General features: G+C 39.2%; 2 protein-coding genes across 2 annotated transcripts; both read right to left on the reverse strand.

Annotated features, from left to right (window-relative positions):
- Positions 1-14,092: 14,092 nt before the first annotated feature.
- On the reverse strand, positions 14,093-17,899 carry EBS3 (Alg9-like mannosyltransferase family). The gene is made up of 10 exons (XM_079020003.1): positions 17,504-17,899; positions 16,928-17,024; positions 16,666-16,825; positions 16,371-16,588; positions 15,996-16,291; positions 15,173-15,284; positions 14,935-15,073; positions 14,621-14,817; positions 14,451-14,540; positions 14,093-14,362 (listed from the first exon to the last, which is right to left on the reverse strand). Exons 1-10 carry the CDS (start codon positions 17,788-17,790, stop codon positions 14,234-14,236), a joined length of 1,725 nt encoding a protein of 574 aa, XP_078876129.1. The 5' UTR covers positions 17,791-17,899; the 3' UTR covers positions 14,093-14,233.
- Positions 17,900-21,751: 3,852 nt separating this feature from the next.
- LOC145076836 (phosphoenolpyruvate carboxylase 2) lies at positions 21,752-26,355 on the reverse strand. The gene is made up of 11 exons (XM_079022636.1): positions 26,150-26,355; positions 25,763-25,973; positions 25,002-25,393; positions 24,836-24,920; positions 24,525-24,747; positions 24,324-24,427; positions 24,159-24,249; positions 23,924-24,078; positions 22,838-23,836; positions 22,367-22,753; positions 21,752-22,273 (listed from the first exon to the last, which is right to left on the reverse strand). Exons 2-11 carry the CDS (start codon positions 25,928-25,930, stop codon positions 21,977-21,979), a joined length of 2,901 nt encoding a protein of 966 aa, XP_078878762.1. The 5' UTR covers positions 25,931-25,973; positions 26,150-26,355; the 3' UTR covers positions 21,752-21,976.
- Between the last annotated feature and the right edge of the window lie 539 nt (positions 26,356-26,894).

Here is a 26,894-nt window from a genome sequence, read left to right on the forward strand (position 1 = left end):
ATCTGTACCTTCCTCAAGGACTGCCTTGACTCCACCAAGTCCCTTTTTCCTTGCTGAGCTCTGATGTCCTCATCCTAGGCTCACCCTAGAGTAATCTCTAACTCCACCAAATCCGGTCCTCAGCTGCTAAAGGCCTCCTCGTAATGCCAATTAGCCATTACCTGAATTAGGGATGTTATTCGGGTCGGAACCGACCCGAACCCGAATAAACCGAAAACCGAATAAGGGTAATTGTATGAACCGAAAACCGAACCAAATAAGCAATACAGGTTCGGTTCGGTTAGGGTATTATTCGGTTCGGTTCGGTTCCGACCCGAATAACCCAAATAACATGTACAAGATGATTAAGGAGCCGAATAACCCAAATAACATTTACAATATGATTATACATATTGTATTTTGTATGAATTTTGTAGCTTATGATAAGCACGAATAACACGGATTAACTATTCTTGATATATAAAATGTAAAATCCAACCACCACAATCTTAAGATATAGTTATTAAGCAACATATTAAATACTAAACATTAAACATCCAAAACACCTAAAAAACTATCTATAAGTATATAAGTTAAACATTAAACATTACGTGGGTATTTTGGGTAATGATTGATAGAACACAAGACCGGATAAGCAATCGTGCAGGTGGAAAAAAAATATGACTTTTCATATTCGGTTCGGTCCATTTGGACCGAATAAGCCCTTATTCGGGTAACCCGGACCGAATAACCCGAAAACCGAATAAGACTTATTTAATTACCCGAAAACCGAATCGAATTGCTTATTCGGGTCTAATTCGGTTCGGTTCGATACGGTTTTCGGTTCGGTTCGGGTTTTCGGGCCAAATTCTCATCCCTAACCTGAATACCATCACATGTAATAAGGCTCGGATAATCCTTCGAGTAAAAGACTCATGCCTACAACGGTTAGACCCAAACGAGAGCTGCATAATAGGGCCAAATCCAACACTTTGGGATTATTCAACCCTGATCACATGTGACGTGACGTATTTACCTAATGGCTAACTCCCATCGTTCAGAGTCCCACCAAGAACAAAGCAAACAGGATTCGGACGCAGGAAAACTACTCAAGCAAATTTGTTCTCATAATGAGAAATTGTACTAGCATACGATGTTGAGCTCATACTACCAGGCATAACCTAAACAGGCTATCCTATTACTGCATACTCAATACTAGCATGCAATTCTCATAAGCTGAAGCACATAAAGCAGGCACATAAGGCATCATTCCTAGATCCTCAGTCCTATTCTAGCATGCTTTTCTACTGAAACTGATAAACATAATATAAACTTGTATGAGTACTTTGGGGAATACTTACTTGAGCCCGGCCGGTCGCGCATATCACACACTTTGTTCTTTCTCAGAAATCTTTTATCTTAGCTTTTAGGAAACCATTTTTTTTGTAAAAATCTTTTAATCCCTCGATTTGAGTCCAGTCTCCCTCAAGGTTGTGCCCGAATCCCTCAAACCAGGGCTTTGATACCAACTTGTAATGACCCAAATTTTAAGTCCAAAAATTTCTTTTTAAATTAACTGATTCATAAAAACGTTCATGAGAAAATACTGTGAAATTACATCGTCTCATAAAACAATGTATCATGTCTGAAAACCCAAGTCACAAAATAATAACATGTCAGAGTACAATCCCAGAATATCCATAGTGCAGAAAACAAAGAGTGTGTGTATGATGTGCCGCTACCGCGCCAGCTCCTTCCCCTTCGCTGAAGAGGTACCTGAAACCAAAACTGTAAACTGTAAGCACGAAGCTTAGTGAGTTCCCCTATCGTACCACATACCACACAATCACATATCATACATACTGTCGGGCAATTCTGGGGTGCCCGACCTACCCGGTACGGCCGTTCTAGGGTGCCAACCTACCCGTACGGTCATTCTGGGGCACCGACCTACCCATGCGGCCATTCTGGGGTGCCGTCCTACCCATGTCAAGCCACTCTGGGGTGCTGATCTACCCATCGGTCCTAACAACCGACCCTCGGGGACTATTCCACCCCTTACTGCTACTATCACATATATCATAACATAAACATACTATCATACATATCTGGGGTGTCCGAACTACCCTTCGGTCCTAACAACCGAACTTGGGGACTATTCCCCTCCTACTACCGCTATCACATATAACATATCATGCCACATATAAACATATCGACACATATTATCAGACATATCTAAGGTGTCTGACTTACCCTTCGGTCATAACAACCGAACCCTACTACTGTCACATATAACATATCATGCTAGCATAACGTATCAGGTAGTAGCAAACCTAGACGATATCACAAAGACAATCATCTAATCATTCAACTCCTACTGATGGGCCGACATTGTGACCATAGACCCACCGCTACTGGAAGGTAACTCACCTCCATCAAGTAGCTGCTGTCAAACTGTGTGGGAAGTCTCTGCCTGCTGCCACTCCGGAAATCCTCCGGCTACAATCCCCACAAAATGCTCAGTCAGAGTTGATATCTACTCTTAGGGTAAAATGACTGTTTTACCCCCAACCAAGTCCAAGTCAAATTCAACATTGGTCAAAGTCAACATTCAGTTGACCTAACTCGCCGAGTTGGCCTACCAACTCGTCAAGTCCATGCTTCTCTAATCCGACCCAAACCCCAACCCACTCGTTGAGTCTAGAAAGAACTCGACGGTTTCTCCTTCAATCATAACATCGGGACCATCTTCATTCGACTCGCTGAGTTCCTTCATGAGCTCGTCAAAGTTCATCTCCAACATAAGAACATGTCCAGTCTATGACTCGCCGAGTTGTATGAACAACTCGTCGAGTCCATCTTTAGAGATTGGAAGATTGCTATGGACTCGCCGAGTCTGCTCATACTACTCGCCGAGTCCCATGGCTTCCATGTCCCTTTTCGCGTCTAAACCAACAAGGGACTTCCTTCCTAACACTTACCCATTCACAGAAAGGGTTTGGTGCATAATGGTCACCGACTCGTCGAGTGCCAAAAACAACTCGCCGAGTCCAACCTTGACCAATTCCATACAATCGATTTAAATGAAATCTAACACACCAAAACCATAGATCTGGCCTCCTAATGTCCATTTTATACGTAAAGTTCCAAACTTGATGCACATGCATGGGGTTTTTAGCTCAAAAATCCATATAAAGTGTCCTACAATGTGCGTGGGCTCTCATGGCCCTAAAGTTGGCACCTTTATGCCATGAGACCCCCCTTAAGGTCCAGATGTGAAGTCAAAACCCACTCAACACTTCCAAATCCGAAATATGACTTAGAAATCCAAAGAGATCCCAAGTTAAAGATGAATAAACACATAGATGAGTCAAGACAGGGGCATTATACCTTGAAGCTGCTGAAAATGAAGTAAGATCCCCGGATCTACAAGCCCCAACTCGATTTCCAAGCTCCTTTCTTCCTTCTAAGCTTTAAAATCCACACAAGAGCACCAAAAGTGGCCTTAACTCACACACAAATGGCTAAGGTTCGATATGAAGCTTTCAAGAGAGTGTTAGGGACAAGGGAGGCTGAGTTAAGTTGTTTATATAGGGCGCAACCATCAGATTTAGGGTTTCACTTATCCAGCACCTACTCGCTGAGTCAGTCTCCCGACTCGTGGAGTCGGTCACTTAAAATGCCCGCGACCATGACCCTACTTGACGAGTTGATCCTCCAACACGTCGAGTCCGAGAGAAAATACATAGACTGAAGAAAACATACCAGATTTTACAAATCTCCCCCACTTATTTTAGACTTCATCCTCGAAGTCTGCCACTCGATCCTGAAAAAGCTCTGGGTAATGCTCCCTCATCTCGTCCATCGGCTCCCAAGTCCATTCCGAGCCCTTCCGGTGCTGCCATTTCACATTCACAAGCTCCACCCTCTTGTTCCTCAAATCCTTCGACTTCCGGTCGAGGATTGCCACAGGCCGCTCGATGTAATTCAGGCTGCCATCAACCTGAATGTCCTCCAAGGGCACCACTGCTGAGTCGTCCACCAGGCACTTTCGCAGCTGAGAAACATGGAAAGTGTTGTGTATATGACTGAGTTCGGCTGGCAGATCCAGCCTATACGCCACCTTGCCCACCCGAGCTACAACCCTGAATGGTCCAATGTACCTGGGGCCCAACTTGCCCCGTTTCCTGAATTGGATAATGCCCTTCCATGGCGACACCTTCAAAAGAACCATATCCCCGACCTGGAACTCCAGGTTTGATCGGCGCTTATCGACATAGCTTTTCTGCCGACTCTGAGCAGTCTGAAGTCTGCTTCGGACCTGCTGAATCTTCTCTGTCGTCTTGAGCACTACCTCAGTGCTCCCCATTACCCTCTGGCCAACCTCACCCCAACATATCGGGGTCCTGCACTTCCTCTCGTATAGCATCTCGAAGGGAGGACAGTCAATGCTCGCATGATAACTATTGTTATAGGAGAACTCTGCCAATGGAAGGTAGGTATCCCAACTACCTCCGAAGTCTAACACGCATGCTCGCAACATATCCTCAAGGGTCTGGATGGTCCGCTCATTCTGACCATCCGTCTGTGGGTGAAAGGCGGTGCTAAAATGCAGACGAGTACCCAGCTCGTCATGAAGCTTCTTCCAAAAGCTGGAAGTGAAACGCACATCCCTGTCTGAAATCACCAATACTGGCACCCCATGTCGTGCCACCACCTCCTTGATATAGATGTCGGCCAACTTTTCGGCCGAAATGCTCTCCTGAATCGGAATAAAATGGGCGCTCTTGGTCAATCGATCGACGATGACCCAAATCGAATCCACTCCTCGTGCGGTCCTGGGAAGCTTTGTAATAAAATCCATGGTGATGTCTTCCCATTTCCACAACGGAATATCCAACGGCTGCATCTTGCCATGAGGTCTCTGATGCTCGGCCTTGACCTTCCTACAGGTCAAGCACCGCTCCACGTACCATGCCACATCCCGCTTCATGCAGGGCCACCAATAGTCCAGACAAAGATCCCTATACATCTTCGTCGCCCCGGAATGAATGGAGAATTGAGATTTGTGTGCCTCCTCCATCAGAACATGGCGCACACCCCTGTGGTACGGCACCCACACCCTACGGTGTAGTGTTAGTAATCCTCGGTTGTCATGGTCGAAGGAGGAAACCTGCTGTAACGACCGAAAAATTCCAACCAATTTAAACTTTTCAAAAACAACCCGATTTCATTAAATTATTACAAAAAGGTTTTCAATACAATTTATTTAGAGTATTCCCAGAATCACATCACAACATAAACATGAGGAGCGGTACGATCTCGCCTTCGCCTTGCCACGGTCTCCTGAAGAACCTGAAAAACATTAAACCACAACTGTAAGCCCGAAAGCTTAGTAAGATATCCCCAAAATACCAACCACATATACCATACACGCATAACATGCCATATCATATCCGATCACAAAACAACCATGCACTTCGGGTCTACTGTGTCACTGGTCTGCCGCACCGGCCAACAGTCCACCTGGTCAACCCTCCGAGTCTAGCCATATACATCGAGTCTGCAGTGTGATTGGTCTGCCCGCACCGGGCCTTCAATCCACCAGTTCCACTCTTTGAGTCTACAGTATGACTGGTCCGCCCGCACAGGAGCCTTCAGTCGGCCTGGTCCACTCTCCGAGCCTCGGCACGTCTGGTCCGCCCTCTTGGGGCCTACAGCCTATCCGGACCGCTCGCTGGGCCTTCGGGACAACCGGTCCGCCCTGGGTATCTTGGCCTACCGCACAAAGCAGGACCCGCCTCAACCCAACTCCAGTCCAAACAACCATGTGCACATAAACATACAATCATATAACAATTCACAGTCAATAAGCCGATCAAACAGATCACATAACATATCCATCATCCTAACCAGGATACCGACCTAACTGGTCACTAGCATAGCATCACCCTACATATCATGATACCGACCTCAACCAGGTCTCTAACATATATCATCCTAGCTACCAGGATGCAAACATATCAAAGCAATAACATAACAACAAATACCCGGATCTCAATCCGATAAAGGGCCGGCCTTGGTGCCTTAGACCCTGTTGATATAGTGAGGATAACTCACCTCGCACTGCCGAAACTCTGAACTGAAGAAGCAGATTCCCGAATCACCGACTCACCGAAACTCCCGAACTAGCCATCATAACAAAATAATCATTAGGCCAAACATACATCCACTTATTTGGGCCAAGACCAAAGTCCAAATCTTATACAAAGCCCAATATTGGCCCAATTTACCAAATTGGGCCCTCCGCACCAAATGGGCCTGGAACCAAGGTCCATAATAATAGTTGGGCCTAAAATACTCTGTCCATAATTTCCAGTTATGGCCCATAAATCCAACAGCCCAATAACAACCCAAACTATAAGGCCCAAATTGAAAATGCCACAGATGGGGTACGTTGGGCGTACCCTTCTTGGTACGTTGGGCGTACAACAATGCTCGCAACATGGGATCGGGACACTGGCCCACTACGTTGGGCGTACTCATAGGTTACGCGGGGCGTAACCTCACTGCTCAACAACATCACATAACGTCTTAATGGTTTAAGCTCTTAAGCCCAAACTTCAGATCCTTAGGCCAAATATGCCTAAGATTCATAAAGTCTCAAACTTTATCACTTGGGACATCCATAAAGCTCTTAATCCAAGGTCTTAATCCATTAAGACCCACATATCTCACACATGGAGCAACCACAGCCCTTGGGACCTCATTTTTCTCACTCAAGACCTCTCCAAAGGTCTGAAAGGACAGATAATCATGACCAACTCAAAACATGCATCAAGATGAGGACTTTTGGGACAAGAATGGTGTCAAAGCTTCACAACACATAGATCTACACAATATGAATGTCAAGCAAGAAGCTTTATACCTCAAATAGGCTCCAAAGGATGATGTCTTCCCAGATCTATAAGCTCCAGCCGTTCCTCTCCCTCTTTGACAGCCGTTCCTCAGTGTTTCAGGCATATTCAGAGTTTCAGGCATGTTCAGTGTTTCATGCAGTTCAGAGTTTCAGGCATGTTCAGTGTTTCATGCAGTTCAGTGTTTCGGGCAGCTCAGTGTTTCAGGCAGTTTAGAGTTTCAGGCATGTTCAGTATTGTAGGTAGTTTAGTGTTTGGATAGTTTCAGAGTTTTGGACAATATTAGTATTTGTGTTCAAATTCAAGTAAGGGCGATATAGTTGGTTGATTTGGGAATGGCAAGTTTTTTTTAGAGGTTGAGTAGTCAAATGAGAGATGAGCAGGCTGGTTCCAGCAGCATCGATTTAGTATGGATGGCAGAATGGATAGAACAATTATAGATAGTCGAAGTATCTTCAGGAGTCACTGGGAGCGACTAGGAGATTTCGATGGAGTGTAGTGACCGGTGGGAGTCCGGTAACTCAGATATCGACAGATTAGTTGGACCAGGGTGGTCTCAGTGCATCCGGTAGGCGGATGAGGGGTAACAAAATTTTCAGTCGGAGGAAGTAACGTTAAGGAAATTATGGAAAAGAGAAGAATTCAGTATGTACCAACAATAGTGACCAGCACTGTGAGTGGCTGGAGTGATGGACAAAAGGGTTAAAGTCACCAGGCAGGGTGTTGAGGCGGATTGCAGGTCAGTTGATCATAGAGAACTTCGAGGACGAAGTTTAGTTTAAGTGGGGGAGAGTTATAACACCCGAAATCAGAAAGTTCAAGAAAGGAAAGGAAAAACCCTAAGTTAAAGAGGGTTGACTCGTCGAGTCCAGGGAGGAACTCGGCGAGTCGGAGCGGGATCCGAGTGTAAAGTAAGTGACCGACTTGGCGAGTCGGCAAGTGGACTCGGCGAGTCTGGTCTGGGTTGGGAAACCCTAATTTCGGGACTTGGTACCCTATTTAAGCATCTTATTCTATTCCCTAGGGCTCATTTGCGGCCCCTATAGTCCAGAACCAGAAACCCTAAGCCTTCATTGTTGCTCATTCAAGCCTTCTTGCCATTTTGGGTGATTTGAAGGAAGAAGGAAGAAGACACCCATTGGGGATTCAAGGATTGGCAGTAGATCCAGAGTTTGTGAGGTCTTCCGGAACATTTGAAGGTAATGAGTCATTACCTTCCCTCTTTTGCATATAGATTAACCTTTATCATGGGATTTGGGGCTTTTAGGGCAAGTTTAAGAACCATTTCGAGTTAGAAGCCCAGATCTGAAGTTGCTACTTCAGATCTAAGTGTATCTTGGCCTAGAGAATCATAAAGCATTAGTCTTTGGGTTGATTGTTAAGCCCCTTTGTCTTAAACCCTAGTTTATAGTGTTTTGAGCCTAGATCTCCTTAGCTACACGTAAAGTTTGCCACTTTACGTAAGGAATAGACTTTAGAAGAGTGGATCTACAGTTTGGAGTCCATGCATGAATCAAAAGTCCTCTGCATGTATGTAGATCTGAATGGACTCGGCGAGTCCTTCGAGTGGACTCGGCGAGTAGCATGAAGATGAGGAGGAACTCGACGAGTGGGATGAACAACTCGTCGAGTAGGATGAAGTTGGGCATGAACTCGGCGTGTTGGAAGAACAACTCGACGAGTTGGTTGAAGATTGCCTTGGGCTCGACGAGTCTATTCGTGGAATCGGCGAGTTAGGTCGCGAAACCCCAAACCCTTCGAGTTGAGACTCGAATCAGTGAGTCGGGTGGAGACTCAGCGAGTTGGACAGGACAGGACTCGGAAATCGTTGGACTCGGCGATTCGAGTCGCGAATAGAAGGACCCTGAGCATATGAACTCGGCGAGTCAGTAGGTGGACTCGGCGAGTAGGGTTGACCTGGAAGGTTGACTTTTGACCAGGATTTTGACTTTGACCAGAGTTGACTTAGTTGACTTTTAGAGGACTGTCAGACTAAGTGTCATATTGATATTGGTAGCTCGGAGAGCTGGAGGAGCAGCGGCTCAGGAGATTGTCGATTAGCAGCCAGAGGACTATCGGCAGAGCTCAGCAGTTCAGGTGACTTTCCTTCCAGTAGGAACAGGTCTAAGGCCACAATGCTGGCCCGTTTAGCTAGCAGTAGTTTCCGGATTTTGATTCGATGCAGTAGTTAGTATGTTTGATGCCTTCATGGCTCAGACAGGATTTATGTGTTATGTGTTCCGGGCTACGGCCCGATGCAATATGCAGTATATGTGTGTTCATGCTAGTTGATATGTTTATTTTATGTGATGTTCAGTTAGTTCCGGACTTTGGTCCGATGTAGGGGGCAAGGCCCCAGTTAGTCCGGACTTCGGTCCGATGCAGGGGGCAAGGCCCCAGTTAGTCCGGACTTCGGTCCGATGCAGGGGACAAGGTCCCAGTCAGTTTCCGGACTTCGGTCCGATGCAGGGGGCAAGGCCCCAGTTAGTCCGGACTTCGGCCCGATGCAGGGGACAAGGTCCCAGTCAGTTTCCGGACTTCGGTCCGATGCAGGGGGCAAGACCCCAGTTAGTCCGGACTTCGATCCGATGCAGGGGACAAGGTCCCAGTCAGTTTCCGGACTTCGGTCCGATGCAGGGGGCAAGGCCCCAGTTAGTCCGGACTTCAGTCCGATGCAGTGGGCAAGGCCCAGCATGTGCTTTATATGTTATTATATGGTATGTGGTAGATTGGGGGAGCTCACTAAGCTTCGTGCTTACGGTTTTAAGTTTTGGTTTCAGGTACTCAGTTTTCAAAAAGAGGAGCTTGGGAAGATTGGAGTGCACACACCATAGTCAGTTAGCCTGGGAATGTTTGACTCTGATAATGAGATTATGTTTTGAATTAATACTCGAAAAATTATGTTATGACTTATGATACATTTTTTTATAAATATGGTTTTAGTAATGTTTTTAAAGAAATTTTTAGTCGTGATTTTTGGGTCGTTTCAGGAAATCACCATTTTTCAAAGACATAAGGTTTCTAAAGCTACAGAGGGTTGTTTTGGGCAATTCTGGGAGGCTTTAAAGAGACCAATCAATGCAAACATTTTTTTATTTCTATTTGTCAGCATTAAACAATTCCAATTCCATCTTTTTATTGGTTGATTTTTTCTTAGCCATGGTGGCTAAGAAACCCTAATATTTAGTTCTTGTTCAAAACTTGTTGATTGCTTGATTTGAAGCATATGACTTGACATTTGCTTTATGATTATATTCCAGTGATTATGTTCTTGTTTAAACTAGAATCCTTGAATTTGATTTATGTTTGATTGGCCACTTATATGAATTAAATTCTTGTGTAGTTAATTAACCTTTAAGACACCTAATCGTTCTGTAAAGTTAATGATTGGTAACAAAAAATAATTTTTCTTATTGTAGAACATATATTACATATTTTCACACTTCCGAGCGTATGAGAAGAAATGAACATTGTTGGGAAGCTTGTACAAAACTTAATGCGGTTTTTCATTACAATTTAAGAGCGTGTTTAGGCTGAATTAGTAAAGCTAAATCTAGTCAAAGAGTGTGTCTTGGTTAGATAATTTGGCATGCAAGAGGTATTAGAGTATGCTAATATCTTTCAACACCAACTTAGAATAGCAATCATGAATTACATCAAGTCATAATTAAGTTAAATGACAACATTGAGAACTAGAACTAGAACTATTCCAACAAATTGTTTACAAATCTATTTAGTTTTCTGTATGTTTTCAAAGTAGATTGTTATTTACATTATTTCAGATTTTGCATATAACCCCCCCCCCCTCTCTCTCTCCCGTGAGTAAAGTAGCTTGTGCAAAAAGGTATAAACTTTTGTCTCGTGTCTCTGATGATTAGGGATGGAAATGGGGCGGGGTTGACCATCCCTGTCCCCATCCCCGAGTGTCTAACCTCGTCCTCATCCCCATCCCCATCCCCGACGGATGCGAGGAATCAAATCTCCTCCCCTTTGTATTTTGGGCTTTTCCCCAGCCCGTCCCCAATCTATCAACGTAATAAACTCAACTTACACAAAAAAAAACCAAGTTTAATAAGTGATCAAAACCATATGCCATAAATAAATTTTGTTTACATCAATCATAAAGTTTAACAAGCATCAAAACAAAAAGTGTCGATTTGGTATACAGATCGACGAACAAAGTGACAATTGATGAACTTTTGGAATTGGGAACATAATTTGGTATATGGACTCTATCTCTAATGGTCTAATATACATCAATTCATTTTAGTGGACTTAATTCAAATTCAATAAATGATTGATATATATATATATATATATATATATATATATATATATATATATATATATATATATATATATATATATATATATATATATGGGAAAAGTGAATATGTGGCTGTCATGTATGGAATATTAGGTATAGAACCATCTATATTGATTTCATTTGATTAAAAAAACACAATTTTCTTTCACTGTTAGCTTCTTCTTATTGCTTTTGAACTCATATTATTTTTTATTTTGAAATTCATCCCTAACATCTATGTATTTCAAATGTATTTTTTATTAGACCTCTAATAGAAGCTTCATAACTTCCTCCGACACCGACCTTATATATACTTGCATAGTTTTTTTTTTTGGATTATGGGAAGAGGTTTATCGGGTTTTTCATGAACAATTTCAATCTTTCACTATAGTTTTCTATAATAAATTTCAATATACAAAACTACATGTAGTTGGTAAAATATTATTATACACAGTCTGTGATGTAAAATTAAACTTGTAAAACTCTATAAAAAAATATATACAAAGCCGAACATAAGCTCTAATAGAAGATACAAGAAATATGGTTAAGATATTTGATTGAATTTTGTTAAAATGATGTAATTTTTGATGGTTCTATACCTAATATTATGTACATAACAGTCACATATTACTCAAGCCCTATATATATATATATATATATATATATATATATATATATATATATATATATATATATATATATATATATATATATATATATATATATATATATATATATATATAGTCATCAAAGTGGGGGCGAGGCGGGTTGGGGATTGTTATACCCGGCCCCGACCCCATCCCCGGTTTTAGCATAATGGGGATCCCCGGCCCCATACCCGGTACCCGTTTTGGCGGGGAATACCCGTCCCCAATTGGGGCGGTTCAACCGGGTTCCTTACCGGGTCGGGTGGAATTTTCATCCCTATTGATGATCGACCATGCTTGCCTTGTACTGCTTTTTAGTGAATTGAAGTAGTGTATTTGGAGTCCATAGTACCCCTATTATTTGTTGGCTTTGACACACCTAACAATAAGGGTAACAATTATCGACATGAAATGAACCCGACATGAGGATAAACGGGTTTGGATTGAGTTTTTCTGACCTGCCAACCAATACTATACGGGTCATATTCAAGTTTGCAAGTTGACATGTGGACCCGTTTATTTTATTAGATAAAAAAATTTTAAAAAAATGTATTTATTAATAAATGAGTGCAAAACGACTAATGAGTAAATATGTGATATTTAGACTTTTCCTATGATCCACGAACCAGATTTTGACCTACGAACATGCGAACTCGTATAGTTAAACGTGTTATACAGGCCATGTCATGGTTTAGCTTATCCAGGTTAGGGTTAAGCAAGAAGACATGAATATTTATATGGGGTTGTGGTTGAGTTCAGTTTTTTGACCCACCAACCCACAACCTGTCAACTCAAACACGTGATTGCCATCCCAACTTGAGAGCTCAAGTTTTGTTGTTTTTTCTTTTGAATGTTTCGATTCTTAGAACTATATGTTTAAAGAAAACATGAACCGAATTGTAAAACCCAATCTAAAACAATTAAAATTTAGTTTGTTCGGATTAGATTTTAGTTTAGTTGGGATTATTCTTGACTAATATATTAAAATCAAATTCAATTTTGGTTCCCTCGGATAAGATCGAATTAATCCATTTCAATCTAACACTCTACGTGCAGATGCAATTGGCATGGATTCATTGGTAATCTTATACTAGGACCGAATATATCTATTTAAATATTGAGATAGATGTTGAGGCTATTAACAAATAATTAAATAACATAAAAACTATATACATCGTTTGTTAATTTAAAATTTATTTTCAAGATAATGGAACTATCGAGAGGCCGATAAGTATTTATATTGACATCACATATCCGTTGTAACTTTAACTCATTTTTTTATTATTGACAATCCATCTTTTTGTAGTTCTTCTATGATACCGTTTACAGATGCAATAATTTTCTTGTGTTTTTCGACGTCTCTCTAGTTTCTTTAACAATTTTGTATATAAACCATTAAACCAACATAACATTGACCCATTATCTTGGTGGATCACTCGGTAAACTTTTGACATCTTATAGAGAAGGTCTTATGTTCAAACTTTTGAAGATTCAATTATGGATGATCAGGAGAAAAGTATGCGACATAATTATGAAAATGTTTTCATCATAAAAAACAAATGACAAAGGATATTTAATTTCTCAAAAACTATTAATTCTTTTACGTATTTTTATTAAGATAAAGCGTCTGTTAAAGTAGACCTGACAAATCGTGTATTCGTGTCAGCCACGAATTTGACACGATACGATTACACGATGAGAAATAAGCTTTATCTCAATTTTTAAAATGTATTCGTGTCGTGTCGTGTCTCTCACAAATTCGTGTTTTCGTGTCTGAAATTTCCAGGTATATGTTAAAGTAAGCTTCAAGGATTAGACTACAAAACCAATTATCAACAAAAGGACAGCCGGCCTTTGTTCACAACAAGAGACTACAGAAATTTAAAACAATTCAACATCATTAAATTTTTTTAAAGGAAAAATTATATAAAAAATTATACGAGTTTTGAGAAAACATTTGAAATATTAATTAAATGATTTTCATTATAAAAATCAACTTTAATACCCTTTTCTAGTCAACAACGTCAGTAACAAATATCAATTCTCTATTCTTTTTGTCAAACTTCTTTTTCAGGCTTTAGTTGTTACAGCTTTCCTTTTTATATTTAACCACTACATCTGTTTTCACCGTTGTGAGTTTGTTATTTAAAAAGAAGATTTACGAACTTTGATGGTAGTTATAGATCTAAAATATAAATCACACTAAATAACTTAATAGAAAAATATGAACCAGACTAATCATGTGATAATAACCCAACAAAGTTTTATAAAAGAAAGAAATCCCTAATACTTGAAAAAGAAGGTCAATCATGAATCATCATCAACCCTAAAATTAAAACTAGTGAGAATCTAACAAGTGGCTATTGTTTCTCTCTCTTTAATATTTATTTATGTCTCTTCAACAACTTATACATCCCAAACACATTTTTCTCCTCCCACACATACGGTATGAAAAACGATCTGTGTAAAGCCGGTGATAGTTCCCTATCCAAATATGGTAACGCAGCCACCACCTACACACACCACACACACAAGCATTAACTAATTTCTCACAAAAATTACTCTGTGTGTGTGAGAGAGAGAGATAGATAGAGAGATTACCTCCCATTTGGATAAGTCGCTTCCACGAGAAGGAAAGGGTCGTTGGAGTTGAAGCTCAACAAGGAAATCACATTTTTCGACATCTTGAAGCTGTGAATACATTTTTATTAAAAAAAAAAAAAATTGTATTTTGTTTTTGATAAATTTAGAGTGAGAGTTGAGAGGCTTACGAATTGATTATGTGATGCTTTGTTTTTATTATTGAAATATGGAGGTGATGCTGTGGTTCCACCTAAAGTTGAATTAAAAGGGAAAGGAAGAAGCCCATTGAAGCCATCATCAATCCACCTAACTTCACCCACGTAATCCGGGATAAAAAACGACGACGGAAATCGATGCCACTCACTTCCCACACACACAATCGCACCTTGCATTACACACACAATACCAATTTACTTATTTATTTATTTTTTTCTTGTTATTAAAACATCGTCAACAAGAAATAATTTTAAAGATTATTATTATTATGGTATTTTTGTTATACCTGTTCCAGCATCATCATGATGTTGAAAGTGTTTGTAAATCTCTAAAGGAGCAGCGTAACCATTTATGATAGAGAATGTTCTAGAATGAGAAACACATAGAATCAGACCAATAAGTAATGGTCTCAAGTATTTAGCCATCTGTAGATTTAAAAAAAAAGTTAATTATAAGTTTTAATAAGAGAAATAAATAAGATTGTTAAATGATGATTTATTAAAAAAAAAAAAAATTAAACTTACGTTGTGGAGAAAAGATTGTTCAGTTCTATAACGATCAAAAAAGAAATCAGGAATACTCTCAATAACAGCTGCAGCCGCAACACATATAAGAGGGTATATAGGATAAAGAAACCTGAAATTTATTATAAATAAATAAATCGTGTTATTTATTTATTTTTTTTATGTGTTTTAGTTATGTTTCGTTTTATTTTAAGGTTTTGGTTTGATTTTAGGGTTTAAGATGAAAGACATGAATAAAATTTTCAGGGTTTGAATTGAAGATGATATAGAGGATGAAGATGAGGGCAAATTAGTCATTTTACTTTTGGACTTAACATCTGTCTTTTTAAGGTTTTAGTTTAATTTTAGGGTTTAAGATGAAAGACATGAATAAAATATTTCAGGGTTTGAATTGAAGATGAATAGAGGATGCAGATGAGGGCAAATTGGTCATTTTACTTTTGGACTTAACATCTGTCTTTTTTAAGGTTTTGGTTTAATTCTAGGGTTTAAGATGAAAGACATGAACAACATTTTCCGGGTTTTGAATTGAAGATGATATAGAGGATGAAGATGAGGGCAAATTAGTCATTTTATTTTTGGACTTGACATCTGTCTTTTAACACCGTAAATGCCAGGGACCAAATATGGAAGTAAACTACATTTTAGGGACCATTCATGCAACAAATCAAACATTTTGTGTTTTGCTTGAACTTGGTCTGATACTAGGGTTTAAGAAGAAAGAGATGAAGAACAATTTCACGATTTGCATTGAGGTAGATGAAAGAAAATGAAATGAAGACAGGGGCAAAATAGTCATTTTGCTTGAATCAATCTAACTGACCTTTCTTCTTTGTGGGGTTGTAGAGACATGAAAGCCATCCAAATATAAACAGGAGAGACAACAATCACCATATCAGGGGCGAATTTCTTCTTTGTAAATGGCAGAAGAACCACAAACATCATTGCAAAAACAAGAGCAAAATTGAAGTTATTAAATCCATTCTTCAAGTAAAATAAAGCCCCTTCAGTTCCATATAAATGACTCTCTCCACCTCCTAAAACATTATACACCAACAGATTCATAACAGAAGATGTCCATTTCCCATAGTAATGATAATCCACAACTACTGAAATTATCTGAAACAAAAACAAAACAAGTGATTAGAAAACAGAAAGTTAGAATTTAGAAACAACTTTTTTATAAAAGATTACGTACCAAAAGTGTAATTGACATAAACGCCCCTGATATAAACGCCCTTTTGAATTTTCGAAGTAGAGAGTAGACTGTTACTGGAAGAAAAGCAAGGACTGAAAATGGCCAACCAAGAATAACTCCAGTTGCTGCAACAGCAACAGCCATGGCATTCATCCCAAAAAGAAACAATGCTGAAGAGAGAGAAATTGCATACATAGAAAAAGAACTTGGCAAAAAACCTGTAAAAGTTATGAAAAAGATTTAATATGAAAAGGGAATTATTAGATTTTGATAATTCTTGCATTTGGGAACTTACTTGTGCTAGCAAAAAAGCAACCACTTGTTAAGCATAAAAGGGAGAGTGTGTAACAAGCAAGGCGTTTCCCATACTTTCTGGAAAGTGCTACTACTAAAGCAGCTTCAGATATGACAGAAAGAAGGCCAAGAAAGATTCTCACAGCATAGAATACTCTTACCTGAAATGTGATGAAGAAATCATTCGATTGATTATGTTAATGGAAGTAGAAATCAACAAGATTATAAATGGAATGATTATAGAGAGTGTTGAATTGTATTACTTTTTCCTCATCAAGCCAATTATACATCTGTGAAGCTGGCCAACCCACCATGTAATGGAACAGAATGTAGAGGTATGAACGCAATGCAAACTGAGAACTGCAATTAACAGATAATTTATCTCAGAGTTAAGAAATCATGGCTGAATTTGGGGAATGGGGATAGAACTTCCATGGAAGAGATTGTGAAACAGAAAATAATTGAAGAGCTAAGGCAAACAATTAGCACAAACATATTCCGAATTGCTTATTTCAGTGGTGATTTTTTGTTGTATTGTGAAGGGATATACATATACTATACTGTATAGCCTCGTATTTGAAAGAACTTGTTCTGAAGTTGCTATGTAAGACAGAAACAAAATCAGGCTCTTTGATTTCAGTCAAATGGTAGATTCATATTAAGATGTAGTTATTAAGTTATCTGCGCTTATTAGATCTTAGTTGGAATTCTCAGAGTGTGTAAATTTGGTGTAATCCTTAGTTCGTACTTCTAACATGTCCAACAAAGAAAAATTCAGGGATTATGATGATCATATGACTCAAACAGGTAACGAATAATGAGAAATGAATGGAGAATACCTGTACTCCCAAGTCTGAAAACCTGATTTGTAAAGGAGGAAATGAAGAGGCTCCCAATAATTGAACACTTCATCACAGTCATGAACGATATTCGTAGTTGCACTCAAATACCTTAATATCCCTAGGGCAAATATAGGAAATGTCCATGACAGACCTTTATCCACCTCAACCCCTGGTTTCTCCGCTGGCTTGTCTACCTTCGTATAACCATCCGCATCGGCCGATGTTGAAGGCAACAAACGATCGTATTCCGACGGACGTCTTCTCCTTGTTGGAAGTGCTGCCATTGCTTTACTCTGTAGCTATTGCCTCGATCCTTCTGCAAATACAGCTTGGTGGATTTGCTTTATGTTTGCTTCTTTTCCGCTTTCGGCTTCGAAAATCGTTAAAGAATGAACAAAACCGGTCGGATAGTCGTCGGAAAAGCTATTCCGTGAAACGGGAAAGCCCAAATGATTGGGTAGTTGGACTACCGGCTAAAGCCCAAATCATTGGGCCCGAATCTCCATGAGAGTGGGCGGACTGTATATCTTAGGGCTAGCATCTGAATTTTTAAGAGATCTGAATGTTTAAAAGGGTCTGAATTTTTAAGATCTGAACTTCTAACATATTATTTGGTTGAAACCTCTGAATTGTTATGTTGAATAACAAAAATGATCATTTTACCCTTCTGTGTTATTTTTTGTTGAATTCAATGTTTCTATTTAGAAAACAATTTGACAAACTTATTGAATAATTGTGAAAAATAACTTGACGATTATGTACTTCAAAATAAAAACATGCTCAAGCTCTTACCTAGCTAATTAATTGTACAATGCTTTTGAAATAAATACATGTTCATACACCCCTAATTTGTGACGAAATGAAACATTTCATTGTTAATACACATCCATATTACAAAGATTCACAAAAATTCAAAATTGATAACAAAGTCAAATTTAAGTATTTACATTTACATCTATGTAAATAGAATAGTGAAAAACACAAATTCATATCATCTTTTTTACTTTTGCTCCCTGGATCAAAAGATACCCCTAAACATTGACACCCATCTAATATCCTTTTCACCTTTTGTATCAGTATGGACAGTACCAAGCTGCAGTGCTGCACCAAAATAAGACTTTTAAGAAACTACTAATCAAAACATAACCATAACTATCTGAATTAACAATGAACTGTAAGCACATCTCCAGAATAACAACAAAGTAGATAACTGATCAAATTGGTTCAAATCTTGATAAAACATCAGCAAGCAAACTCAATAATGGGTAATAAACAACTCAATAATTGGTTCAACTTTGCTAGAAAACACTTCTATCGGATCAAAACTATATTGATTCCGAGTATACACCTGCTATCATATTTCATAAACAATACATATCAATATGACTTGAAATATGCATATGAAAATGGTGGGGCTGGCCGATTAGGGCTGAGTCATGGAGTTGGCTAATAAACAATATTTCAAGCGGTGATCGATTGATAATTCCAAAAAAGCAAGATAAATTGAAAACCCTAAAATTCTACACAATACCTGGTGTGATATCCGAAAAATGGTGGGGCTGGCCGATCGTCCTATTAGGTGGAGGGACTGCGCTCCAACGATGGTCCGATTAGGACTGTGAGTCGTTGGAAGAGACGGTGACAAGCAGGCGTTGGAGGGTAGCAATCGTCGGAGAGGGGTTGGAAGGAATAGGATTCATGAGAAATAGAAAGAGACGAGGGGGCGCAGGGGTAAAAACGAAATACGCGTCGATGAGGGAGTCGGAGGGCTTCGTTGTCGGCGACAATGTTAGAGACGGCAATGTCTAGATGGGATGACCGGAGAGGATGGTGAACTGTGGAGGGTTGTAATTGGAGTTTTCAGTGGGAAGCGCCGTTTGTGAAGAAGAAAGAGCAAAGGGAAGGAGATAAAGTATCTGGGCAAAAAGGGAATGCACGTTGTTTTTATTTTTCCAGATATGTCTTTAGATCTGAAAGTTTAAGAGGCAACTTATAAATTTAGAGGCATAAAATAATATGCAACCAAACAGTCTTTATCTGAAAAATTAAGAGCTTGCCTCTTAATTTTTCAATTAAGAGGCTACCAAACAGGGCCTTAGTTGCATGTTATATGTATGGTATGTGGTAGCTTATGGGAGCTCATTAAGTTTTGTGCTAAGGGTTTCAGTTTTGGTTTCAAGTACTTCTGCTAAAAAAGAGAAGGGCTCGGGATGATCACATGACACACACCACAGTTTTCTAGCCTGGGATATTTCACTATGATATTTGATATGATATTTTGATACTTTGAGAGTTATGATGATGTTTTTAAGATACATAGTTTACGATGTTTACATGATGATATTTTTGTGGTCTTAATAATGAATTAAAAATGAAATTTTTGGACCGTATTTTTGGGATGTTTCCATGTCGTCTATGTTATGGATATCTGGGATAAGGGTAAGGCGGCAATGGATGATGTACCAATCGTGCGAGAGTACCTGGATGTATTCCCAGAGGATTTTCCTGGGATAACCTCTGGAGAGACAGGTTGAGTTCATGATTGACCTAGTCCCTGTTGCAGCTCCGATAGCCAAGGCACCATATTGGTTGGCTCCTCCCGAGATGCAGGAGTTGTCTACACAACTGCAAGAGCTACTAAACAAGGGATTTATCAGATCGAGCAGTTCACCATGGGGAGACCCGATCTTGTTTGTAAAGAAGAAGGATAGGTCTCATCGGATGTGCATAGACTACCGAGAGCTAAATAAGGTAATGGTGAAGAACCGTTATACTCTCCCGAGGATCGATGATTTGTTTGACCAGCTACAAGGTGCATCTTGGTTCTCCAAGATTGACATGCGATCGGGATATCACTATATGCGAGTCAGGGACGACGACGTGTCGAAAACAACCTTTCAGACTCGCTATGGTCACTATGAGTTCATGGTGATGCCGTTTTGGCTCACCAATGCTCCTGTCGTGTTTATGGACCTCAAGAACCGCGTGTGCAGACCGATGCTGGATCGGTCTGTGATAGTCTTCATTGATGACATTTTGCTTTATTCCAAGACTCAGGAGCAACATGAGGAGCACCTGAGGGAGGGTTTCATAAGTTGTGTAAAATACTGTAGCTAATAGTATAACATGAGGAGCACCTGATATTTTGATTTATTCCAAGACTCAGGAGCAAAATGTAACTTTTCTTTTATGTGTAAAATACTGTAGCTAATAGTATAACTTATGATGCACATTACACAAGTTGTGGAATTGGGTTTCATTATCGTGCTCCACTATCGTGGGCCTGCGACCGGAGATCTTTCAATTGCTTTAAGTTTAACTTATAGAAATAACCCTTATAATTTTACTTCTATTCATACGTCATCCAATTATATTCAATTTGTTTCACAGTTAATATAAATTTACAGAAATTGCCCCTTCATTTTTTTTCTTTTTATTCACAATCCATACAAATTATAAAAATAGTCTATTGACTCTTTTCTTCGGTAAAATCACCTACTTCTTATACATGTTTATTGTTTTTGTAGCCCATTATCATACAACAAATAAATTTTAAAACTTGAATTTTCAAAAAAAAAAAAAATACTACTTATTGTTTTACGGAATGATTTTGTCACATACAAAATCCAACCAAATATTTTGGTTTTTTTTACAGTTTTTAACAATGTGATTTTCTTCTTCATTTTTTTTCATGCATTCATCTTTTTTCCTAATTTTAAATTTTTTACTGTGTTATTCCAAGATTTAATCAAAAAAATTCTGAACTTAGTATTTTAATAATTTATACGTTTTATATATGATATGCTACATTGTTTAATCAATTCTCTATGTAAAAACTCACAGCAAAGCGCGAGCTCAAATACTAGTTTCTAACACTTTCAAAACCTCAAATTACACATATAATCTTCAATATTCTCTTTAACACCTTCAAAACTTCAAATTAATAGTTTATATAACATCATCCACATTATAAAATTGCCCAAAAAACAAGTAGCTAAATACCATTTTAGTTGAACGTTTTATTTCAAAAGTACAATAAGTCATTATAAATGCCCAAAAAACAAGTAGCAAAATACCATTTTAGTTGCACGTTTTATTTCAAAAGTACAATGTCTTCAGACAAGGTACAATCAACAATGCACGCATCACACACCCTTCATAAATATTTCACTTTAACACTTTCAAAACTTCAAATTAATATTTTAATTAACATCATCCACTATATAGAAATGCCCAAAAAACAAGTAGCGAAATACCATTTGATTTTAGTTGAACGTTTTATTTCAAAAGTACAATAAGTCATCTGATTGTCAGACAAGGTACATTACCAACTCACCATCCTCAAGTCAACAACCAGGGTGTTCAACCCAAATTTCCCTTCACAAAACACCACAATAACTCGATAATACACAAAAAAAAAAAAACACATAACATTATTATAATATTTTATAATATTATAATATCATAACATTAACCGGTATTTTGCATTCCAGCTGCAATTCCCTTCATGGTCAAAATAAGCGTATCCTCCAAACCGGGCGCATACTCACTCTTCGGGTTCAGCTTTATATACTCATCAGCCGGTTTACTTGGCTCGGCATACTCTTTTGAAATATGGGGCCTCAATGTCACGTGGTAGTTAGGGTCACGAATTCTTTTTAATGTATACGCTTGACACACATTTAATGTGGTGATATATGAATCACGTAAACGCAGCCTTTGTCTCAAATACGGATCCCCCTCAAGTAAATCCTTATGCCCCGCAATCTACAAAAACAAAACAAATTAAATCATGTCAGCAACAAAGCAACAACCTCTGAGCTGTCCCATACTGTACTGTGTATTATACTGACTACGCACCCGAAGGAGGAGATTTTTGGTTTCCTCGTAATTTGCTCTTAGTGATTCACCAAACGACCATAAGTCTTCGGACACAAGGAGCTTGTCATTCAAAGCTGCAATTCCGGGGTCACCTTTTGCAAACACCATTTCGACTAAATCGATTGTGACTCTAAAAAAAGGCCATGTTTTATACATTTCTTGTAGCATGTGAAGATTCTTGATGTCTTTTTCAATCGCGTATTTAAACGCGGCTCCAAATCCCAGCCAGACTGGGAGATGGAACCGCGTTTGAGTCCACGCGAAGATCCACGGAATCGCTCTGAGCGATTCTATTCCGCCGCTCGGCTTTCGCTTCGACGGACGGCTCCCGATGTTCATCCGCCCGTATTCCAATTCCGGTGTCGCCTGTAATCGGAATCATAATACATAATTATTTATTTATTATTTTTTATTTTTGAAAATATAAAATGAAATATAAACGAGACTTACGAGTCGGAAATATTCGACGAAACGCGGTTCCTGAAATACAATCGAGCGATACTGCTCGGTTGCGTGAACCGCGATCTCGTCCATCAGTGCGCGCCACTCAGGCCGGGGTGAAACCGGGGGGTTCATCCCGTGCTCGAGTGTAGCCGCGCAGAATCTCTGAAGTGTTCGAAAACACAAATGTTCTTCACCAAACGACTGCTCGATAACCTCACCCTGAACTGTAACCCGGAGCGACCCGTGGATCGTTCCGGCCGGTTGCGAGAGTATAGCGAGATGGGTCGGGCCACCGCCCCGCCCGACCGTCCCGCCTCGCCCGTGAAACATTGTCAACTTGACCCCATATTTTTTCGCAACATTTATAAGCTCCTCTTGAGCTTTGTAAAGTTGCCAAGCAGCTGAAAGCCGCCCGGCATCTTTACCAGAGTCGGAATATCCGATCATAACTTCTTGTTTCCCGTCAATCCGATTCCGGTACCACTCGATTTCAAAAAGCCGGGCGACCGCCGCGGGGGCGGCATCCAGGTCAGCGAGTTTTTCGAAAAGCGGGACCACGCGTAACGGGTGTCTGACGTGGCATTCACGTTGGAGCAACTCAACCGCTAAAACATCTGAAGGTGACGTGGCCATGGAGATGATGTAAGCACCGAAGCAATCAGATGGGAGTTCTGCGATGACGTGGAATGTATCCAAAACGTCTGAAATTTCTTCGGTTTTTGGAAGGTCTTTACCGAATAAGGGGCGTTTGCCACTAAGTTCAGAAAGAAGCCATTCTTGTCGTTTTGCTTCGGACCAATCACGATAAGACCCGATTCCTAAATGTTGTGTGATTGCTTCTAGAACGTCGGTATGCCTGTCGGATTCTTGTCGGATATCCAGTCGTACAAGTGAAAGTCCGAAAGTGGAAACTTGACGTAAGAAATCAAGAAGGCTGCCGTCAGCAATTACACGATCACCACATGCACATAGTGATCTGTAGCATAACTCGAGTGGTTCCAAAAACTGCCACGTTGCAACAAAAAAACAGTATTAAGAAAAGATAAACTGACACGTGGCTAATGATTAATGAAGATTTAATCTTTATATTACCTGTTCGACATTAGTGTAAACCAATTCTTCTGGAATGTCTGAGACGTCATGAGCTAACAAATGACGGGATCTTTCTCTTGTGTTGTATAACTTGTCTCTCACGTCACCGAGAATCACACGATATGGTTCAGTGGGAGGAACTTGTTTCCAGAATTCTGTAGGAAAAAAAATAAATTATGAAATACCGAAAATGCCCTCGAAAGCTTAAAGGAAGAATATTTTTCGCGGGAATTACCGATATAGTGTTTGACGTCTCTTTTAGACGATGATCTATGGAGTTGTTCAGCTCGAACACGGAGTTCATCGCTACAACGCCACATTGACATCTGGAAAGTGGAAACATCAATTCCAATGTAATTAAGAGGAAAAAAAAAAAGTGAAATACCGAAAATGCCCTTACCTCAAACATTAGATCCTCTATCTGGGAAAAGTACATGTTTGCAGCCATCATTCTTGCAAGTAAGCAAACATCTCTTGTAACTTCAGGAGTTACCCTTGGATTACCTGAATATATATTTTTTTTACAAAAAGATATAAGATTTAACTTTTATGAGCATTAAATAAGATTAGGAGAAGTATAATTTAGAAAATATATATATACCATCACGATCGCCACCCATCCAGGAAGAAAACTGTATGAGAGGGGCATTATAGGGAACACGTTCGTTAATTCCAATGTTTTTAAGAGCAGTGTCGACACGTCGTAAAAATTTAGGAACACCTTTCCAGATTGTTTCATGGAAGTAACTCATTCCAGCTCTCATTTCATCTTGTGGAGTTGGTGGAGTTCGTTTAATCTCATCAGTGCGAAAAGCCGCTTGAATCTTGAAAAGATACATAAAAAAAATATTATAATTTATAAATCAATGATTTTTTTTTCAACCAAAGATTAATTTATACAAATTTACTTACTTCTCTATGCAAAGCCTCGTCCAATTCAAGCTTATCATCAGGAGTTATGTCCTTCGCGTATAACTGAGCAAGACAATCACGAATCCTGTAAAAAGTACAGATATTAATAATAAAAAAAAATCGACTTTTTTGCTTCAAGATTCATGGAGATGAAGGGTATTTATACCTTCCATGTTTTTGAAGTAAAGATCTGCGGACAGATTGAGTTGGGTGAGCAGTGAAGACTAGGTCAACGGTTTGGTTCTTGAGGGCATCAAAGACTTCTTGAGGGGATTTTTTGAGTTTGTGTACAAGTTTTTTGAAAGTTTCTTCAATATCGGATTCAGTTGTTGCATTGGCTTCATCACCAAAATCACCCTTTTTCAGCTTGATTCTCCTACGATAAGCAATTTGAACCTCTTCAGCTAGATTGGCTAAGTTAAGCATGTGAGAGAAAGCTTTAGCAATGACAATGGAGTCCCCTGGATCTAAACTTGTTAATACACTTCCAAGCTCTTCTAGCTTCTTAGGGTCATGCTTTCCTTCATACTCAGCGGAAAGCTCATAACATTCTTGCACCTATAAAAAGCAATAGGTTTCATTGGAAACAACGTTTCGATAGTTCAGTGGCACATTTAGTCGAACAGTTGGTGATCAATGAACATGGGATGCATTCCCCTGCTTCCTCATAGAAATTGGATGTTCAATTGTTCATCATATCACTTCACAATCGGAGTTGCATGTCTTGATTAAATAAAAAGATAAAAGAACCTAATTTGAACTACAGGCTTATGTAATATCGAATCGTTAATACCGAGAAAACAACTGAAAATTGTCGAAATAAAAGTTTGTAATAGAGAATTCTTTAAGCTTTAGTTTCGCCAATTTTGGGAATCGATTAACTAGAAATTAAGTTAGGTTATGAACTAATGAGCCAAAAAAGCTAACCGTTTCTTTGAGACCCTCTCCATGCAAATCCTGAAGAATATCAAGAAACTTATCCAGAAGCAAAGCATCGTACTCGATAAGTTTATCATCCTCCGAGACTTTTCCGGGAACTAAAAGCCTCAATTGCGCATCGATGGACGCCAATTTCTCCAAATTCCGAGTCGCCATTAACCACACACACTCCAAATCAAAACTGATAACCTTTCAATTCCTGATTAATCAAATAAAACAAAAAAAAAAATCAAAAATACTTTCTTTGAAGTCAGTGGTTCTATCAAATCGTACTGATCGCGACACAAAGTAGACATGAAAAAGCAACCCACGTGTGTATGGATAAACAATCAAAGGTGTATCGTATAGATTTGAGTACAAGGAGGAGTGGAGTACCTGATGGTTTGTGGGTGAGAGTGAAATTTTAAGACTCGATAGAATCGAAGAAGAAGGTGGATCTGCAGAACATGAATTTGGGGTTTGGCTATATATAGAGAAACATAAGCAAGGAAATCACATGACACATGCCACATGCCACATGGTACGACTCATGACGGAAGGATCGGTATCAAAGGCAAAGCCCCTTGGAATTTTTTTTTTGCTAGTTGCCGTTCAAAAACCACCCCTTCAATTTGGCTAAATTCACGCCTCGGATCATGAATAGAATACCATCATTTATCAAAGAGTAAATTACACAAATGATCCTTCCGGTTTAAGGTAATTCATATGTTTGGTTTTTAATAATTTTTAATTCATCCCATGGTTATTATTTCTATTTATTTTGAATATGGTCATAGATCCAGTTAAAATGATTATTTCACATTTAGTGATATTTTTAAAATTTTAATCTTATTTTACTTGTTATATAGAATATATTATTAAATAAGCACACCCTACCTCTCTCTATGTACCTTCCCCACCCTCTATTTCCTTCCATGACCCGTAAAAATTGTCACCACCTCACATCGCCCTTGAAACCACCTCCAATGACATCCACACCCCACCTCATCACAAAGCTTTTCTTTTGTAACGTCCCGATTTTAAGAATAAATTTTTCATTTTTAAACCAAAATAAATACTCAATTTTAAAAAGATATATTCAAAACAAAGCCATTTGTTCATAAAACCATAAACCAAAATC

The sequence above is a fragment of the Lactuca serriola genome, chromosome 9 (genome assembly GCF_051521515.1).
Source record: "Lactuca serriola cultivar US96UC23 chromosome 9, Lser_US96UC23_V15, whole genome shotgun sequence".
Taxonomy (NCBI): domain Eukaryota; kingdom Viridiplantae; phylum Streptophyta; class Magnoliopsida; order Asterales; family Asteraceae; genus Lactuca; species Lactuca serriola.

Excerpts from the sequence above, each read along its gene's own strand:
- LOC145076836 (XM_079022636.1), bottom strand. The coding sequence starts at position 25,930 with ATGGCGACTCGGAATTTGGAGAAATTGGCGTCCATCGATGCGCAATTG. Across the intron at positions 22,754-22,837 it reads TCGTCGAATATTTCCGACTC|GCGACACCGGAATTGGAATA; the intron begins GTAAGTCTCGTT and ends TTCCGATTACAG. Across the intron at positions 22,274-22,366 it reads CCAAAAATCTCCTCCTTCGG|ATTGCGGGGCATAAGGATTT; the intron begins GTGCGTAGTCAG and ends TTGTTTTTGTAG.
- EBS3 (XM_079020003.1), bottom strand. The coding sequence starts at position 17,790 with ATGGCAGCACTTCCAACAAGGAGAAGACGTCCGTCGGAATACGATCGT. Across the intron at positions 16,826-16,927 it reads ATTGGCTTGATGAGGAAAAA|GTAAGAGTATTCTATGCTGT; the intron begins GTAATACAATTC and ends ATCACATTTCAG. Across the intron at positions 14,363-14,450 it reads GCGACTTATCCAAATGGGAG|GTGGTGGCTGCGTTACCATA; the intron begins GTAATCTCTCTA and ends TGGTGTGTGTAG.